The sequence below is a fragment of the Centropristis striata genome, chromosome 2 (genome assembly GCF_030273125.1).
Source record: "Centropristis striata isolate RG_2023a ecotype Rhode Island chromosome 2, C.striata_1.0, whole genome shotgun sequence".
In the NCBI taxonomy this organism is placed as follows: Eukaryota; Metazoa; Chordata; class Actinopteri; order Perciformes; family Serranidae; genus Centropristis; species Centropristis striata.
In genome coordinates, this window is record NC_081518.1 from 32,382,199 (window position 1) to 32,401,893 (window position 19,695).

At 35.5% G+C, this 19,695-nt stretch overlaps 2 protein-coding genes across 3 annotated transcripts; both read left to right on the top strand.

Moving 5' to 3' along the window:
* The first annotated feature begins 37 nt into the window (after window positions 1-37).
* Window positions 38-8,953, top strand: LOC131992165 (membrane-spanning 4-domains subfamily A member 4D-like). Its single transcript, XM_059357643.1, has 7 exons — window positions 38-79; window positions 4,966-5,091; window positions 5,282-5,395; window positions 5,625-5,681; window positions 5,942-6,100; window positions 6,880-6,990; window positions 7,146-8,953. Exons 2-7 carry the CDS (start codon window positions 4,969-4,971, stop codon window positions 7,191-7,193), a joined length of 612 nt encoding a protein of 203 aa, XP_059213626.1. The 5' UTR covers window positions 38-79; window positions 4,966-4,968; the 3' UTR covers window positions 7,194-8,953.
* A 4,387-nt stretch (window positions 8,954-13,340) lies between these two features.
* Window positions 13,341-19,274, top strand: LOC131982366 (uncharacterized). 2 transcript variants are annotated; one of them, XM_059347003.1, is made up of 8 exons: window positions 13,341-13,446; window positions 14,697-14,863; window positions 15,141-15,266; window positions 15,433-15,549; window positions 15,640-15,696; window positions 16,301-16,462; window positions 17,933-18,046; window positions 18,164-19,274. In XM_059347003.1, exons 3-8 carry the CDS (start codon window positions 15,144-15,146, stop codon window positions 18,209-18,211), a joined length of 621 nt encoding a protein of 206 aa, XP_059202986.1. In that variant the 5' UTR covers window positions 13,341-13,446; window positions 14,697-14,863; window positions 15,141-15,143; the 3' UTR covers window positions 18,212-19,274. The 2 variants fall into 2 exon arrangements, with proteins under 2 accessions (XP_059202986.1, XP_059202980.1); XM_059346997.1 differs by lacking the exon at window positions 18,164-19,274 and having other exon boundaries at window positions 17,933-18,150.
* The last annotated feature ends 421 nt before the right edge of the window (window positions 19,275-19,695 follow it).

A 19,695-nucleotide genomic window follows, 5' to 3' on the forward strand; every position in this document is an offset into this window, starting at 1 on the left:
CTGCTCCAGATGTGAACTTGATGTGAGCCTTTACAAGAGCAAACACAGAACTACAGCAGCGACCACAGCACTACACAAGGTCTGGCTCTCGTTTTGTTCTCTAATATCTCTTTTTGTTTGTAACAGGTTTGTTTGGGATTGGACACTTCTTTTCCATGTAATGCATTACTTGTATTACTATATACTAAAAGTCTTTGAAACTTCAAGAAGTGGAGGAAAAATGTTTTCCTTCTAGATAACTGTGACATTTCCTCAGGACATGGTTATCAGCTTTGCTTGATGTCAACATCAAGAAATAAATCAATGAGCGTTTACTGCTGTTATAGACCGTTCCATTGTGACACCTTAATATTTTTAAAGTGATTTTAAAGTAAAAACATGACTTATATTTTTTCTGCATTCAGCAACATGACTGGCCTGCTGTCTTAGCTTCACAGAGACCCTTGTTGTTGAAGGCTTTTTAAATTAGTAACATGTGTGAGTACTTTTTTGATGTTGACTTTGTAGTGTAAAATATATTGCACAAAAATACTGGGGATTTTTTTAAGCATTAAGAAATAAAAACACATTTAAAATTAAATAGGACAATTTATTTGTATAGAAATATGTACCAAATAGAAAAATAACTTTGTTTACTTAATAAATTGATTTTAGGCTGAGAACTGTTTATGCTACAAACGCGAAATACATTTTTTTTAAATATACATTTTTCAATTCATTAACAAACAAGCTTTTCTGTTGCAATTGATTACTGTAAATTACTTTTTATTCAAATTTAATTTATATTTATTTCTTGGATTCTTGGAATTAGGGCCATGCCTCAACCACACCTCTAATGATCTGGTCAACATATCCTGCTCTGTATGTCTCACATTTCTTGAGGACAGACTATTCTTCTGAATTTCCATTAGAATTACATATTGTCAGGGCATGGGAGTTGCTAGTGGATAGAGACTGAGCGCTCATGTCACCTTCTGAAGACCACGCCCATCATGGGTTAAAACAAATTATCTCTCTCCATTGACTTTGCATTGAAAGAAGGAGCCTCCTTGACAATTTTGTCTGCTAGCAAAATACAGAAAAATGATCAAAAGCTGTTGTGTGATAAAATGTACTACCAACAACTTAAAGAACCCAGACCTATTTTTTTTTTAATAATCAGACAAACCCCAAAACATTTTAATGAACTTTTAAGAGGACAAAAGTAGATATGAGCTAATTTTAGCTTGCTAACAGCCAACTTGTGCTTTCTGGTAGACAGTGATGACAAATTATTTAAATTATATGATATGTTTATGTTTAAATCTTACGGAGCCCCCCAGGGGACACGGGGGGAAAAAAAAGATGGGTGAAAAAAAAAAAAAATGATGGGTGAAAAAAAAAAAAGGACGGACTTTTGCGAGATCCCGAGTTACTTTTGCGAGATCCCGAGATAGTTTTGCGAGATCCCGAGTTAGTTTTGCGAGATCCCGAGATACTTTTGCGAGATCCCGAGTTACTTTTGCGAGATCCCGAGATACTTTTGCGAGATTCCGAGTTAGTTTTGCGAGATCCCGAGATACTGACGAAAGAAGAGGAGCAATGGAGGAGCGATATTCGCCTATTTTCCGGCCTTCTAACTGGAATAGCGTCACGAAAACCGCACCAATTTCCCCCAGGATGGTTTTATTTTGTACAGAAAACTAAGACTGACATTTCACAGGCTTGATCAACTCCCCAAAATCAGCGAGTCTGGCAAAAGATTAAAGTAACCGGGCCGAATATACGTCTTAGTGCCCAACGGCAGCCAGAGTGCTTAGGGACCGTCGCAAAAGTGCAACGTCTTTCTTTTCTATTTTTAATAACTCACTGGAAATTCATCTAATAAACACCAAACGACTTCTGATGTGTTCATGAACTCACTGTGGACTTCCCACACCCTTTATTTTCAATACACACCTTTTCAATTCCTTTTATTCAGTGTGTACAATATTTAAGCCTTTTATTTTGTAATAGCTCTCTTGTTTTTATAGATATCAACACCAAACCACTTCTGATGTGTTCATGAATTCATTGTGGATTCCCCACATCCTTTATTGTCGTAAAACAAACACTTTAAATTTCAGATATCATTCCTTCCAGTGTGTCACCAATCATAAGACATCTGTAAGACAATGAATAAAAATGTAATTTACGTATTTAATTACTGTGCAGCCCAATTTATATATGACTATGTTCAACAAAAGACAAAGACTGCTCTTAGTATTTTAACTCCTCACTATTGCTTGCTATAGTTGTTCTCGATTTTCTGTTTTGGAAAGCATCACGAGCTGATGGTCAAGTACAGATGCATACTTGTGGCTGTAGTAATCATATTTTTGTTTATTCACTTTGCTTTAACAGCTTGCAATTAATGCTAAACTACCTGAAAGGTTGTATGTGTCATGCTTGAATGACAATTTGCATGCTTGACCTGAATTAACAGCAGCAATTTTGAAGAAAAAGAACAGTGAAGTCAAAATAAAAAATGAGAAATGTAAAGAAATGAATGATGTCTAAGAATCTTGTAAGGGTTTTAAAGGAAAGCAAGAAGCTGTGGAAGCTTCATAGTGACTTCATGAACACATCAGAAGTGTTTTGAAGTCGATATGTAGAAAAACAAGTGAGTTATTAAAAAATAAAAGCCTTAAGTATGAATAGAATATACACGCTTATTGCTCCTTATATCTAAACAACTTGTAAAGGTTTTGCTTGAAACTAAAGGGTTGTGACTGATTCAAACAGCTATCAAATAAGAAAGGCCTTATATATGAAAGAACTATACACACATATTACTTGTGCCTTTAAAAAAGGGGGTTTATTGAAAATAAAGGGTTGTGGGAAATCCACAATGAGTTCATGAACACATCAGAAGTGGTTTAGTGTTGATATCTATAAAAATCAATTGAGCTATTACAAAATAAAAGCCTAAGATGTGAAATAATTATATATACTGATTACTTATGCCTTTTAAAAAAATTGAAAGAGTTTTTAATGACAATAAAGGGTTGTGGGAAATCCACAATGAGTTCATGAACACATCAGAAGTGGTTTGGTGTTGATAGGCTATCTATAAAAACAAGAGAGCTATTACAAAATAAAAGGCTTAAATATTGTACACACTGAATAAAAGGAATTGAAAAGGTGTGTATTGAAAATAAAGGGTGTGGGAAGTCCACAGTGAGTTCATGAACACATCAGAAGTCGTTTGGTGTTTATTAGATGAATTTCCAGTGAGTTATTAAAAATAGAAAAGAAAGACGTTGCACTTTTGCGACAATCCCTAAGCACTCTGGCTGCCGTTGGGCACTAGGACATATATTCGGCCCGGTTACTTTAATCTTTTGCCAGACTCGCTGATTTTGGGGAGTTGATCAAGCCTGTGAAATGTCAGTCTTAGTTTTCTGTACAAAATAAAACCATCCTGGGGGAAATTGGTGCGGTTTTTCGTGACGCTATTCCAGTTAGAAGGCCGGAAAATAGGCGAATATCGCTCCTCCATTGCTCCTCTTCTTTCGTCAGTATCTCGGGATCTCGCAAAACTAACTCGGGATCTCGCAAAAGTATCTCGGGATCTCGCAAAAGTAACTCGGGATCTCGCAAAAGTATCTCGGGATCTCGCAAAACTAACTCGGGATCTCGCAAAACTATCTCGGGATCTCGCAAAAGTAACTCGGGATCTCGCAAAAGTCCGTCCTTTTTTTTTTTTCACCCATCATTTTTTTTTTTTTTCACCCATCTTTTTTTTCCCCCCGTGTCCCCTGGGGGGCTCCGTAAAATCTCATAGTTTTAGCTTGCAACAAACATTTTGTGAGCGTTTCAGTCAGTTGTCTAAAAATGAACTCTAAATATGATGACTTTCTGGATTGCACAGTTTTCCCCATTGTACCTGCTGACGTCTCACTTCTGTATCAATCTTTGTTCTCTTAAAAGTTTTTTTTCTTTCAATACAAAGTCAATGTAGAGTGATATCTATTGCAAATGGGTACTGCAAAATACATGTATATTACAACTGAATTTAATCATTGTACAAAAATGCCAGGCATAGAGTTTCTATCATCTGCAAAAAAAAGCATTTTCTGTAAAAAAAAAAAAAAATAGAAAAAAAGAAGAAAAAAATCAAGATATCAATCAGACTTAATGACCTTTAGTGAAACATATCATCACACTGTTAAAATAATCACCTAAGTCATTTTTTGTTAAAATTGTTTTTTTTGCCTAAATCATCTCATGACGCTGACCACCTATGGTAAAATCGCCTACATCCTCAGTTGATCAGATCATGTGATTTTACCCCTTTAAGATAATGGCCTATGTCAAATATGTGACTTAAGCAGATGTATTATGCCTAAGTCAAAATAAAATGTGACTTAGGCAATTTTTTTTAACATGCCTTTGTGACTTAAGCAAGATATGGTAACACTTTATTTTGAAGGTGTCTTCAAGAGATTCTACCAGACTAACTGAATTTCCCCTTGGGGATGAATAAAGTAATTTTGATTTTGATTTGATTGATTTGATTGATAAGAGTGACATGAGCGTGTCATAAACATGACATGGGACGTGTCATGAACATTAATGACACTTTGAAGTAACATTAATGTTCATGATACTTGTCATGTCATGTTTCTGACAGGCTTGTGTGACATTTATGTAGACACCTTCAAAATAAAGTGTTACCATATCTTGCTTAAGTCACAAAGGCATGTTAAAAAAAAAGAGTCATTTATTTATCATAAGTTACATAATTTACACACAGTGTTATTACTATGCCAATAGCCATCCTTTGTTACATCCTTTTTTAGTGAAATGATCAATAAATGTCATATGTTACACTTTTGGTGAAGTTTTTTGTGTTTCCTGCAAAACTTGAAAAAATGAGTCAGGCGATTATTTTAACAGGGTGATGATATTTATTTTGAGTTTTTCTGTCCTGTGACTGTCCAGAAAATGTCTGCTGAGGTCTTCCTTGCAGGTCAACCAGGTGGAAATAATGCAAGTGTACAAGGCACCACAGTGGGGGGACACAAACCTTTACACCGCTTCCTTAAAGGGCAACCCAAGATTATTGGCGTGAGTAACACACACACACACACACACACACACACACACTCAATTACTTATTGGTTATGGCGTACCACTATATTTCCAAGATCACAAATTTGAGATTCATAACTAATGCTTTTATTGTTCGACAAAACAAATATTAAAATAAAACAGAGGTGAAGAGGTCATCCTTCAAGTTGTTTTTTTTTCCTCTTAGATCGTCAAGCTGATCATGGGCTCATCTTTGTTCATCGTTAACATTGCAGTCTCACCAGACAGCCATTCATTCGTTCAGTCAGCCATGGCTTCTGGCTTCTTGGTCGGAATACTGGTTGGTAACACAATAAAAGACCCCTCAGTGGATCATAGCAGCTTATGGATTCATGTATTTGCTAAACAGCCGAATTAAAAAAACAAGAAACCACCAATAGTCAAAATGTGTACAGGTCTGATCAACGGCTGATGGTGATTTGAGCTCACTTTGAGCTTGATTGCAGCACTGTGGTATCCAAGAACAATAAAGGGAAACATATTAAAACAGCCTCTTTTCCTCCTCCTAGTTCATCATATGTGGGATTCTGTATATTGTGACGGAGCACAACCCAACCAAGAAAACAGTAAGCTCTATCTATATATGTTTAAACAAAGTGTTCCAACAACAACAAAACAACACTAGACACGTTTTAAGATCCTTTAAAGTACAACTAGCTTGGAATAATGATTAATGTCTGATGTGGATTATTTTCTTTTTACTGACTGATTGAACATAACATAATTCCCTAATTTATGGCTGTTTGCAGGGCTCTCCATGTTGACCATAAACTGTACGAACTATTGTGTTTCTGCTTCATCTCTCTCTGTTGGTGTCTACATATAGGTTACCATATCAATGGCTCTGAGTATCGTGACCATACTGGCAGCATGTTGGACTGTGATGCACATAGTTCCATCAATAATTTATCACCTGGTCTACTCGAGAGATTATGCTGAAGACTATTTTGGACCGACTGATGAGCCACCTGTTTCATTTTATGAGGTGATTATTAATTGCATCATTATTTGTTGTTTTTGTCAGTGGTGCTGTCCAACATTATATTGATTACAAATGTAAACCAAGTTCTAGCAGTACATTTTTTGTTGAATAAAGTCTTTATTATAGGATATAGAACAACCTTGTTAAAAGCATACTGTTTGTGTATCTTGGTATCAATGGTTCAGCTTTTCCAGATTTGTGGCTCTAACAAAGAGACTAACGAACATCAAACAATATATTTTAAATATTACAGCACTAATATATAAAAGAGATGGGCTATATTTGTTGAGAAAACAACATATTAACTATTGCTTTAAAGATTTTCTTAACTTGGTAAAACATACTCCTATTGGTACCCAGATCAGGCATCATGTCTGTATTTCAATAAAGTATTAAATTGCATTGCAATTGTATTGCATTGTAGACCCAAGGTGTTCAGTATTAATACAAATGATAAGACGTTTCTAATTTACTGTTTTACTTCATCATACAGTTCTAGTTGGAGGCAGATATGGAACTGGCTCTTCTCTGTTTTTCTTGATTCACAGACTGTGAATAATAGTTGTGTGATTAAATAAAATCTAACTTTGTTTCAGTAAAAAGTCCTTAAATTAAATTTAAAAAGGAACTGAAATAAAGGAGTAGAAAAAAATCAAATAGTAATGGACACTCTAAGCCTCCATACATTATGACCAAAAGCTTTTATCCATCTTAAGATGTTATATGTTTCAGTTTGGTCCACTGCATGGATATCATGTGTGTTTCTCTATGTGTTTGTCCAGGCTATACGGTCTGCTGAACTGGTCTTCCTCTTATACACTGTTGTGGGTGGAATTATTGCAATTTTAATGACATTTCTGGCTGGGGCTGCCCTGCGTTCCTCAAACAGCCAGGTAAGAAAGACTTTCACACACATTACAGTCTGTGCTTTGCATGTCCCACACGCTAGAGAATGTCTCACAATATTTGCTTAACGTAAAGGATACAGTAACAGGAGCAAGGGCCAGTGAATCAAGCATTAGACTTCTCTTCTGTCTCTTCTCTTTAGGCCATTGTAGTGATGACTACTACTGCAGCTGAAACACCAGTTGAATAACGAGCACAAGAGGATGGGCAGTAAATGAGCAGAGAGAAGAAATATGAAGCGTACAAAGTCAAGTATTTCTCTTTGTGGGAACAACAAGATATGTAATTCCAAAGTTCTGACCACTTCTTAACAGTATTTATTGGTTGTTGTATACAACACAATACAGGTGATTTTTATTTAATTATATGTATTGCCTTGTGGTGTTTCTGTGATCTGTTACTACTGACGGCATTGAACTTTCCCCACTGTGTATGCAAAAACAGTTACTTATTCTGCAGTCTGGCACATCGTGTTTACACTAGTACACCAAAGGACAAAGGTCTGGTTGAATCCTGTGTGTGTGGTACAGTGTTTTGATAAGGTACCCTGTAGAGAAAGCTTATTGTAACTAATTTGTAAATGGTTTATAAACCATTGCTACAATTTTCTTTTTTTTTTAATTGCTCTAATTTTCATTAAGTTTAGTACACACAATGCTCCCATCATTTTGGATATGGTTCACATTTACTATCATGGGACCGCCCAAGTTGGCCATTTTGAATTTTGAGCAGTTTTTATGTTTTTTAATGCAACTTTTTTCAAGCTCCTTCTAGGATGCTTTTATTGGCTTGAAATGTGGGTGGTATAAACCTCTGACAAATGTCACTTAAAATTGCTCAGAAACTGTCAATACCTCAAGTGATGATGTCATCGAATAACCAGTCTGGTTTCCCCTCAAAAAAGTCAATATAGGGTGTTTGTACAGGAACCAGAAGTGATTGACAGCGATGCAGTGTGAAAATGGTGGATGCCACACTCAGGGCCATGGCTCGCGTTTTGTTAATCACATTTTTTTTCACGTAGCATACTTTTTTCTATGTAACTTCTGTTTTATATGAAACTTACGGTAGTCACATCACCTTCATACCTCACTTCCAGCATTTATGTACATTTGTTTACTGTTTAAACTGTATTTTATAACACCTAACCAAGAAGTGTTTTTGCCCTAAACCTAGGTCAGTGGTTTTTAGCATAAATTCACCGAAACTGCAGTCTTTTTTTTACACCTGCGAACCGTACGTGTATGTATAAGGACGTGTTCTTTTGACAAACGATCATATGTGTTGTTATGGGTGCTATTGAAAAACGGTCTGTTCTGTCATTTTGGTTGGAGATCTTGTTGCAAAAGACCCATCTCAAACTTGATCAATGGAATCTCAAGACCCAGAAAGTTGTTATAACTTGACTTTAAATTCTCCAATCTGCCTCACATTGCACATGCTTAATCAAAGGTCCAGGCCTGAAAACATCTACAGTCCCATATTGAGTGAAAGTCATAGGACCACCTAATGACAACAGGACTTTAGCCTTATGTGACAAATATTATCCAACTTTACATGGCATGGTCTACACACGATATACAGCAACCTGATGTATAATTAGAGTGTGTGCCCAATGCTAGTGTCATATAATGATGTGAAGAAGCCATATTTAACTGTCTAATGCAATGTCTAATATTGAAAATTCAGAATCAGCCAATGTCATATAACACCAACAATGGCTGCCACCTCCCCCTGAATCGGGAGTATGAGGAGCTGATCTCCACTGCTTGCAGCCTAAATGTGCTTTGTCTTTTTAATTTATGAATAATAACCACTCTACCTTACCTAGCTTGGTTACAGACCTCCGAATCACTGTCTGATATATTTTTAATTCTAATATTGTCTAACATTGTCATTTGTAAATTGTTTTTGTGTTAATTTTTTAAATAAAAGTCACTTAAGCATTAATTTAGTCTTGGAGGGAAATGACTGTAGCTGCTAAATGTGCCACAGGTCAACAACCAGCAGCTAAGATTTTTTTTAAACTTTTTATATCTTTGAAACTTCTTATAGCCTTCCAATTGATCTCCTAATCGTATAATGAAAAATGGAAGTAAGAGATGATTTTCTCCTTCATGAACACAATGCTCTTCACAAGTGTTTTAAGTAAATCATGTGTTTGATGATTGTCACCTGATTCTTTCTGTGAAAGATCTATTAAAAGTCTTGATCAGGTTTGCAGTCTGCCTCTGTGTTGATGTTGACCGTTTAATAGTACACTATTTAGAATATTTCCATCTTGCTGTCTGAAAGCCCTTACTGAAGCCTAGGGCTGCACCTAATATTTTTTTTTATTATTATTGATTAATCTATTGAGTATTTTTCAGATTAAATGACTAATCTGTCAATGATTATAACAAATTTACCAAAAATAAAATGTTAAAAACTGTCATTTATATTACAGTATTATATCAAGTAACCTTCAATTAAAACAAACAAATATGAAAAACAAAGTATGCACTGCAGGGCATTATTCCCCAACTGTATTTACTGGTAATCTGTGTTTTACATTCCAATATAAAGTCTCTCCAAAACAAAGTTAATGCAAGAGCGTGTTCCATTTAGCTAAAGGGAATGTAATGCAATCTACATTTAACAATACAACAGCATAACAAAATAACACAATGTACAAATCAAGTCACTTTTATTGCCACTAACAACAGAACAGAACATTTTACAGTAAAATAAAATTGTGAAAGTTGAATAACAATTAACTTTTCTCTTAATAGAAATTATTGTAACAATTACACTCTTTCTGCATCAAAAATATTATCTTATATTATCTTTAACTGGTTTCACAGTTCTGCATGAAATCTCTGAAAAAAAAAGAAAGAAATCAAAACAAACCTTATCTGAATATAAATAACTGTCTTAACTGGTTTCACAGTTCTGCATAAAATATCTGAAAAAATAAAAATAATCGTAATATGTATTAGGCTACGTTTGGGGGGAGTAAAAAAGTAAACAGGAAGTATGGAGCCGTCCGTCTGGCCACGACACTGTCTTGCAAAATTGCCCTGCAATGCTCCTGCATTGACAAATTTTGTAATTTTAACTTGTTGAACATGGGAGTTAATGGTCCTCTGATCCCTTGATAGGTTAGTTTGTTTGTATCATGTATCATAGCAACACTTTACAATAAGGTACACACATTTTCAGTAATTACCAGGGAACAAATAAGTAACAAATGAGGCACTAACTGCTTTTGAACCATTAGTTAATGAGTAACTTCACTTCAAAATAAATAGAGAAGTGACTAATTAGGTCATGATTAGAAGTAGTAAAATAATAAACTTTGTTTTTATAGCACCTTTCTTATCAATGTTACAAAGTGCTTTACAAAATATAAAATAAAATTAATTCAGACAAATAAAATCAACAAAGTAGATCAAATAAAATACACCCAAAAGACGTTGCCAATAGGCAGAAATAAAAACAGTATGTATAAAAATGAAACATTACCAAAATATTTCATAAAGAGAAATGTTTTAAGAAAAGATTTAAAAGAAGCTAGAGACTAAGTGTGTCTGAGTTCAGTAGGCAGCGCGTTCGGGGGTTATAATGGCGAAAGCCATTTTACCAGAAGGGCTCAGGTCAAGAGGGCACATACTGGGAGCCCTGGCTGATACCTGAGTAAAGTGCATTGCAATAACTGAGTCAAGAATTAATAAATGGATGTACAACTTTAGGTAGTTCATCAATTGATAAAAATGATCTATGACGTACTCCCCCAATAATTCCAAATGGAGGACTATTAATGAAGAGTTACCAAAGACTTAGAGATCCTATATTAATGCATCATTAAGTAATGAGTGGTTTATGAATGTCTGTGGTTCAAGATCATAGTGACCACTTTCTTCAATCGTCCCTGATGAACCATCTGCTGAGCCGCACATAACTAGTAACGACTCATTAATTACTAATTACTTAAGCATTACCCAGATGTGATACATAATACTGAGTATTTACTAGGTAGCCCCTCATTACTTCATCATTAGATCATGGTTACTTAAAATTTTTGGGTAACGCTTTATAATAAGGTCCTTAATAACCATTAATTAACAAGTAATAAGGCATTGTTCTTGCTGTAGATCCGGTAGTTGCAAAAAGCATAGTTAACTTATAGTTAACTTATAATAGATGAGCAATAAAGTATATTTTAATATCAATAAGCAAACAAAATAATATTAATAAAGGCATGGCAAAGACATAATGGGTGGGTCATGGTTGTTTGTAATGCCATTATTAACACTTACATAAGCTTATAAACACACAATAATGTTAATAAGCATCTTGTAAGGACTTACAAGTGCCTTATTACTTGTTAATTAATGGTTATTACAAGGACCTTAATATAAAGCGTTACCCATTTTTGTGCCACCTCAAATAAGCGATGCACAATACAGAATAGTTACTTAGTAGTCTTTCAATGCTGTGAAGAGAGCATAACAGCTTTGGTTTCCCCCACTTAAACTTAAACAGGGCTATATGATGGTGAGGTAAAGTGAAAAAAACATTCAAAGTGTACAGTCAAACTGTTATTTATTTATTTGTTTATTTCTATGTTTCTTTTTAGATGGACCTTTTTTTGTTGGCTAAGGCTCATACAACCCCAGTTCAACTACCCCTTTAAGTTAAGGATCTGAATCCTTTTTTTCATGGATGGAGTAACAGAAAAACACACAGCTGTGCCAGATTTGGAAATACAGGAAACATGCTTTTCCTTTTCCCTCTCTTAACTGTCTTGTCAAATTTCTTCTACTTCTCCATTTCAGCTCTGCCCCCCTCATAACCCCATGTGGATGTTACCAGAAAACATACACACTCAGCACTTCCTCCCGCCCTCTCCAAGAGTGAAGGAAAGTTTGGCTCTTTTTTAGGAGTCAACCATTTTGGACTGTTAAAATATGAGTTGCTATTAGCCTATTATTTCCAGTAAGTATGACTCTTCATCCACTGATCTGTTCTTTTACTGACCTGCCTTTGAACAAACAGCAATTGAAAAAGGGACTACATAAAATACTATCTGAAGTAATCCGAAATTCTACGGTATACATATATTATTATTTGTATATGTGATTGTCTAGAGCTATTGTTGACTTTAAATGGCACTAAATCTTGATGTTCAACCACTCAAAACACTATTTTGGTTCCTTTACCATCCCAACAGTGAATACAGGTCAGGAAATCTCACAGAATTGTTAAGGGTTAGCTTACTCGTGTAAAATGATCGGTGCTAATAAACTATGAAAATAATCAGGAAAAAAAATCTGGGCGATTCATATTCTTTGACAACTGTACCGCTCGCACTGCTGGGACCAGCAGCTGTCACTTTCTGCCACCAGTTAGGCTCCGCCCACTAAACATGTCATCATTGTTTTTAAACAGTACATTGCTCTATAGAGGCAACAAAGGGCTGAAAAGCTAAGAAATTGGTTGTTTCAAGCTAAAATTATTATGATTAAGCATATTATATTATTATTTTAGGTCTCTATGTCTACCGGAAAGGACAAGCTGGCTGTTAGCAAGCTAATGTTAGCAATATGTGAGCAAGCATGAATTATCCACAATATGCCTTGCATTGTTTCAAATGCTTTAGCTTAACTTATAGAAATGTGATTAGCCTAAAACTGACTTTGGATATGACTTAGTGACAAAATGCACTGCAAACATAAGTTAATGTTAGAGTTTCAGGATAACACAGTTTTCCCAATTGTAATTGCTGATGTTTCAAGTCTTTATAATATGTGTGTATTCACTTTTGTCGTCTTAAAATTTCAGTTTTTCGGTTTGTCAGATCTTAAAAACTAAGATATGGGTTCCTTTTAACCACACAGCAGCTATAAGACATTATTCTGTTGTTTGCTAACAGACGATATTGACAAAGACGCTCCTTCATTTAATATAAAGTCAAGGAGAGAGATGAACTGTTTTCCCCTACTGCACTGTAAAAAAACAAAACTGTTGTTTTTAATAAATACGGTAGAACTTTTTTTAATATTACCGTAAAAAGATGTTGGCATTGTTGATTTCACGTTTAAGTTTGCCACTTTATTCCATTTTTTTACTGTACTAAAAACAGTTTTTTCCATCAAAAGAAACGCTGTTCTGCCATATAATTGACAAGAAAATACTTTATAAATACTGCATAAATTAAAGATTTTCCATTAAATATTACAGTATATTTTTGTTAGAGATATGGTTTTTAGTACAGTGAGAAAAAGTATTTTTTACAAAAGAAAAATGCAAAAAACACAGTGATGAAAACCTACAGGCATTTTGTCTTCAAAGTGAGCGGATCGTTCACTAATCCCCCTTCACGCTGCTCCAGATGTGAACGAGGTTGGCGTGTTTACAAGAGAAAACTGAAGTACAGCGCCGATCAAAGTCAGGACTATAAGGTCTAGTTCACTCTCCCTTTCTTCTCATTTCTACACGTATTGTGCTTGTTACAGGTCTGTTTGGGATTTGACAAACCTGACAGAAAAATAAAACTGTTATCCACTGTGCACTATTATATAACGGCCTATGGCAGTAGAATTCACGCCACCAAAACATTAAAACTTTTTAACCTCTTCAACTTAAGCGAAGTGGAGGAAAACGCTCTTTTCTTCGAGACAAATGTGTGGCGTTTCTTTAGTGCATGGTTATTAGCTATTACTTGATGTCAACGTCAGTATTTGTCCGACATATGTTGGAGATATTTAACGTACACCCAGGCAGACTCCTTAAATCCCAAATATTTTCCACCAAAGATCAATTGTTTTTGCACGATCCAATTGGCCGTTTTCATCCTATTTTTAAAGTGCAAAGTTGTATTTTAAATGCTATATGGAATATTAAAGTTATTTTTAAGTTAAACTACTCCCCTAGACAACATGGGTCTCAGCCGTTGTCGTAATCAATAACATGTGTGAATACTTTTGTGATGTCGATGTTGTTGTGTGTATGTATTATGCACTAAATGTATTGACTTTTTTTGTGGAATTGCAATTTAAGGATTAAGAAATGAAAACTAACTTCAAAATGATCAGGTTTAAATATTTAATTTTCATTTATATTATAGACAGTGTATTATTATTATTATTATTATTATTATTATTATCATCATCATCATTATGTATAACATAACAACAGATTCCGTAAACTCAACATATCCAATTCCTAAATTTATTGCACCATCGGAATTTTAGGTTTCATGTGTCAACGGCCACATAAAAAAGGTAACACACTCAGGATTTACATCTGAACACTGATTCTGATCGCTGCACAAAAATTATTTTTAATGCCAGGGAGGAATTATTGATCATCTTATTTTAAAGCAACATGTCTTTCTCATAATTTAGCACCCATTCATAGTGTAATGCACTGTACAGAGCTGTACAAGCATCTGCTATGATTTCACTACTTGTGATTAAAATGTATCTAACACAGCCAAACATCAAGTAAGTGCTCAGCATTATTTTAGCAAGCCAACTAATATCACTTCAACAGCAAGAAGGCCAGCTTGGTGTCTGTCTGCCAGCCTTTTATTTTCAGAAGCCAGTCCAAGATTTTCTCTTATCCAGCAGGCTCTTGCTCGGTCACTCTTTAATTTTTCTTTTCTTATTTTCCTTTTCAACGTCTTCGCCTCTGCCATGCATGTCCATAGAAGCTGCTCAACCCAGGTCCATTGCCCCTCTTGTCCGGTGCCGGTTCTGGGAGCCTGAAAACCTCTTCCTCCCCGCGGTCCAAATCTCCTGTGCTGGTGGTGAAAACATCAAAACAGCTCCAGTGCCCCAGCAGTCCAGGCAGCATCACTGACTACTTTATCTACAGGTAAAGCTTTCTGTTCAAACAGGTTTAAATTTTCTCTACTAATTGATTTGTTTATTTAATAGACAAATCTGTAAAACTGAGTTTCTCCACAAAGATAAATCTTATCTTTATCAGAGATGTGCTCAGTTTCTTAGAAATAAATCATTCAGCATGAAAAATGTATTGCAAAAGATATCTAATCAAGTGTAACAATCCTAGTCGACTAAGACTGAAACATGTGATTATTCGACTGATTTGCCTGATATTTTTTGTTTATTTTTGTCCTGTGACTGTCCAGAAAATGTCCACTGAACTCTACCGTGCCAGTCAACCAGGTGGAAATGATGCAAGTGTTCAAGGCACCACAGTAGGGGGCAGCAAACCTTTACACCGCTTTCTTAAGGGGCAACCCAAGATTATTGGCGTGAGTCACAGACATCCACATAAACATTCAATGACTTATTGATTATGATGTACTACAGTATTTTCGAAGATCAAAGATTTGAGTCACAATTAATGTTTTTATTGTTCCACAAAAAAGTATTCAAGATTATGAAACAGAGGTCAAGTTGTTTTAGATTTTCTCTTAGATCATCAAGCTGGTCGTGGGCTCATCTATGTTCATCGATTCCATCGCAATGTCACTAGACTACCCTGTTCGAGGCATGATGATAATCATCCCCCCTGGCTTCTTGGTGGGAACATTGGTTGGTAATACAACATTGGGCAGTGGATCACAGCACATAATGGATTTGTGGGAAATGTGCTAAAACAGCTTTTTTCCCTCCTCCCTGTAGTTCATCATATGTGGGATTCTGTATATTCTGACAGAGCACAACCCAACCAAGAAAACGGTAAGCTCTCTTTATATATACGTAATTCAAAATCCAAATAGCTTGGAATAATGATTCAGGTCTGATTTGTTTTTTTTCTTTTTACTGAGTTATTGAACATAACTGATTTCATTGAGGGGGCTACACGGTGGTGTAGAGGTCAGCAGTCTTGCCTCACAGCAAGCTGGTTTGACTCCGGCCTGTGGCTCTTCTGTGTGGAGTTTGCATGTTCACCCCATGTCAGCGTGGGTTCATACGCACACCTCTTTCCAACCTGAACTGTGCTCTTTTCTGAAATACGTAGTTTCAAATGTTTAATATATATGATATTAAGAGAACACAGTCCAAAAACATGCAGTTTAATTGTTGACTCTAAATTTTCCGTAGGTGTGTATGAGAGCTCGAATGGTTGTCTGTCTCCATATGTCTGCCATGTGATAGTCCGGCGACCTGTCCAGGGTTTACCCCACCCCCCCATGACCCGAGTGCAGATAAGCGGTTAAGGATAATGAATGAATGAATGAATGAATGAATGATTTCACTGATACATGACTCTCCAGATTGACCATAAACTGTATGAACTATTGTGTTTCTGCTTCATCTCTCTGTTGGTGTCTACATTTAGGTGACCATATCATTGGCTCTGAGTATCGTGACCATACTGGCAGCACTTTGGACTGTGTTGCACATTGGGATCACAGTAGGTGAAGGCGACGACTTCCGAAGCTATGAGTTAATGGAAGACAATGTCACAGAAATTGATGATCCAAATTGGTCACCATTTGAGGTGATTAATATATGATCATTTTTTGTTGTCTTTGTCAGTGATGCTATCCATTTCTGCATTGATCAAATATCTAAAAAAAAAAAAGTCCACATTTCTTTGTTGTGTAAAGTACACGCTTTATCGTATGGTGTTAAATGACACAAACAACATACAATCTTTGAATCTTAGTATGAAATGAAAACATAACACATTTAAATTTTGAAAAGATTTATTGTTGCATCACAGCACTTTTTTAATATGAAAGAGTTATATTTAAAAAACAATTATCTACAGCACTGAGCAGTCCAGCTTGCTGTTAATGAGCATATTTTCTATGGCTCTAATTATGTTCTTCAGAAAAAACATACCATAAATGGCATCCAGATTAGGCAACTCATCTTTAACTCAACAATGTATTAAATTGCATGTATTAGATTTGTCCAATCTAGTGTTGGATATTGAAAGAAAAGACATAAAATAAATAAAACTATGAATTGTTTGAGTTCAAGATACCAATTTTTACCCCACAGTATTTGTCAGTCATTTAACTGGCTGGCCAGTTTTGTTTTTGTTTTTTTTGTAATTTTTATACAACCTGAATCCCATTTCTTCCATGTTTTTGTGTGTAAGTGACTAATAGAGACAACTATTTTTTAGCCTTATCCAGCACTGCAAAATGTGCTTCGCGGGCAATCTCTCACAGTCTATGTTTGTCCACTAAAAGTGTTGCAACTGAAAGGCTCATATTGTTTTAGTGCCTGACAACATTTTGGAATGGATCCTGCAGAAAAGGAGGAGAGAAGAAGTCTCATTCTGAAATCTTGTTGCCATAAGACAATGGTGGAAATGTGTGAACCTCAGCACATGTTCCTAACGCCATTAGCTAAAGGGAGTCATGACTAAATGTTTCCTTAAGATACAAAACAATATACTGACTTATCCTGCTGTCCAAGAAAATTTTTGTCCCTGTATGTTTGGCCTTCACGTAAAATGTCAAAACATGTACTTCTTACATTTGGACTTGTGAGCTTTTACTTCATTCACAAAACATTATATTCCGTCTACAGAAATGTGTTTTTTTACGGTCGCCCATAAAGTTGGATTAAAATATTTTTTTTTACCGCTTTCCATGACATTTTTGATTGTGACAATGAGATGTATTATTGACAGCTACAGTGTATATCTTCTCCAAACTTTATCAATCAATTTCTTACCAGCATATCACAATGAGAATAAAACCACAATTAACAGTGGATTGTGTCTGAAAACAAAAGGGAAAACAAGAGGGATGCAATTTAGCAAAGGGCTTTTTGCCCTTTTTACTGTTGCTGGACTGATATCAATATATCAATGTATATCAAATCGTATTGATAACTGTTCTCCACATTAGTCACTTGGAAAGAAAAATAGGTTGAAAAATACCAAAGTTTCTCTTTTAGCTGTGATACATTTCAGTTTGATGCACAACATTTTCTTTATGATTGTCTCCAGACCATGGTAATAGCTATGGAACTGGTCTTCCTATTCTACACTGTTGTGGGTGGAATTATAGTCATTGTAATGACATGTCTGGCTGTGGCTGCCCTGCGTTCCTCAAAGAGCGAGGTAAGAAAGACTTTCACACACATTACAGTCTGTGCTTTGCATGTCCCACACACTAAGACAATGCCTCACAATATTTGCTGAACATAAACTAAATTGTTTTCTTTGTCTTCTCTGTAGGCCATTATAGTGATGACTACTGCAGCATCTGAGACACCAGCGGACTAACGAGCACAAGAGGATGTTCTAAAGGTGCAAGAAGTTGAGCAGAGAAAGAAATATGAAGCGCACAGAGACAGTTAAACATTTTTCATTACTCACGATACTGACCTCACCAGCATTTTTGGGTTGTTGTATACAATTCAATACATATGTGTTGCAATGTGGTGTTTCTGTGAACAATTAATATTAACACTTCTAACTCCAGAAGAGTTACATTCTTGTACTTATATGCATGGGCGGTACATGGATTTTTTTTTTTTTTTACTGCAGTAGCTTAGTAGTTGGGTTCAAAATAATTAAACAAGTATGGGCTGTGCCCCAATGCAAGGTATGAGTGGTTTTAGAACAAGCAGCTCGGGCATAATGATTTATTGTCAACTCATGCCACTTTTTACTTCTCCTACACTACATTTCAGAGGAAAATATTGTGCTTTTTATTTCACTACAATTATCTGACAGCTTAAGTCACTTTATAAAGATTTTTGTACACAGGACATATTAAAATGTATAGGTAGAGCTGAGTGATTAATCAATAAATATAAAATTAACTGGCAACTATATTGATAATTGTTTGTTATTTTTTATGTAAAAGCATTTAATTGTTCCAGCTAATCAAATGTGAAGAATTGCTTCTTTTGATTTAATTCTCCTTTTTACTTTCCATATTTAAATGACATCTTGCAGAAAATGGAGTGACGCCTGCGAGCTAGTTCAGACAGGCAACTCCAGCTGTGCTGCCATACACATGACACGCCCCACTCCTCATACATCCTCCACCTAAACACACCCTTTATCCAATCTGGCGGTCTAGTTAAGAGTAAACCTCAGCTCTCCCTCTGCCTGCCAATGCAGCTGCTGCATCTGTATTGCCGCTTGCTTTCTCAGCCCCAGCATCCACCTGTAGGCTCTCACGGGGGATTTTACTACATCACTCCTCAATACCTCATGTAACTGTCTGAGGAGTGATGAGGTCGGATCCTAGACACAAAAATCTAATATGTTCTGTTGTTGCAATAAACATATACTGCGTAACATGAATTATTTGACTGAAATACTTCTACATATTCTACTGAAGTATTATTTTCAACGCAGGCCTTTGAAATTTCCAGCTATTGTAATGTTTCTGTGTTAGTACACTACATTAGCCAAGTTCATGACCCCTGACCCTGATCTTTTCCTGCGGGACTCACCACTTTTAGTAGTTTTAGTAAATATCTATATTTTCATTGTCTGTGAGTACAATCATAAAAACCTTGTTATTAAAAGAAACACGTTTTAGGGAACAATTTAAAAAATATATAATCTTTTTAGTTTCATAATGCATGATTTAAGGTTGCCTTATAGTTTCTTGGCAAAGTCTTGTTAATGCCTTTTTATAACCCCAATCATGGTACAATATAAGTTCATTATGAATTCATATGTTCTTAACGAATAAAATAATTAATAATTTCTGAAACATTGGATGAATATTCAAAGACAGAGTGAGAACA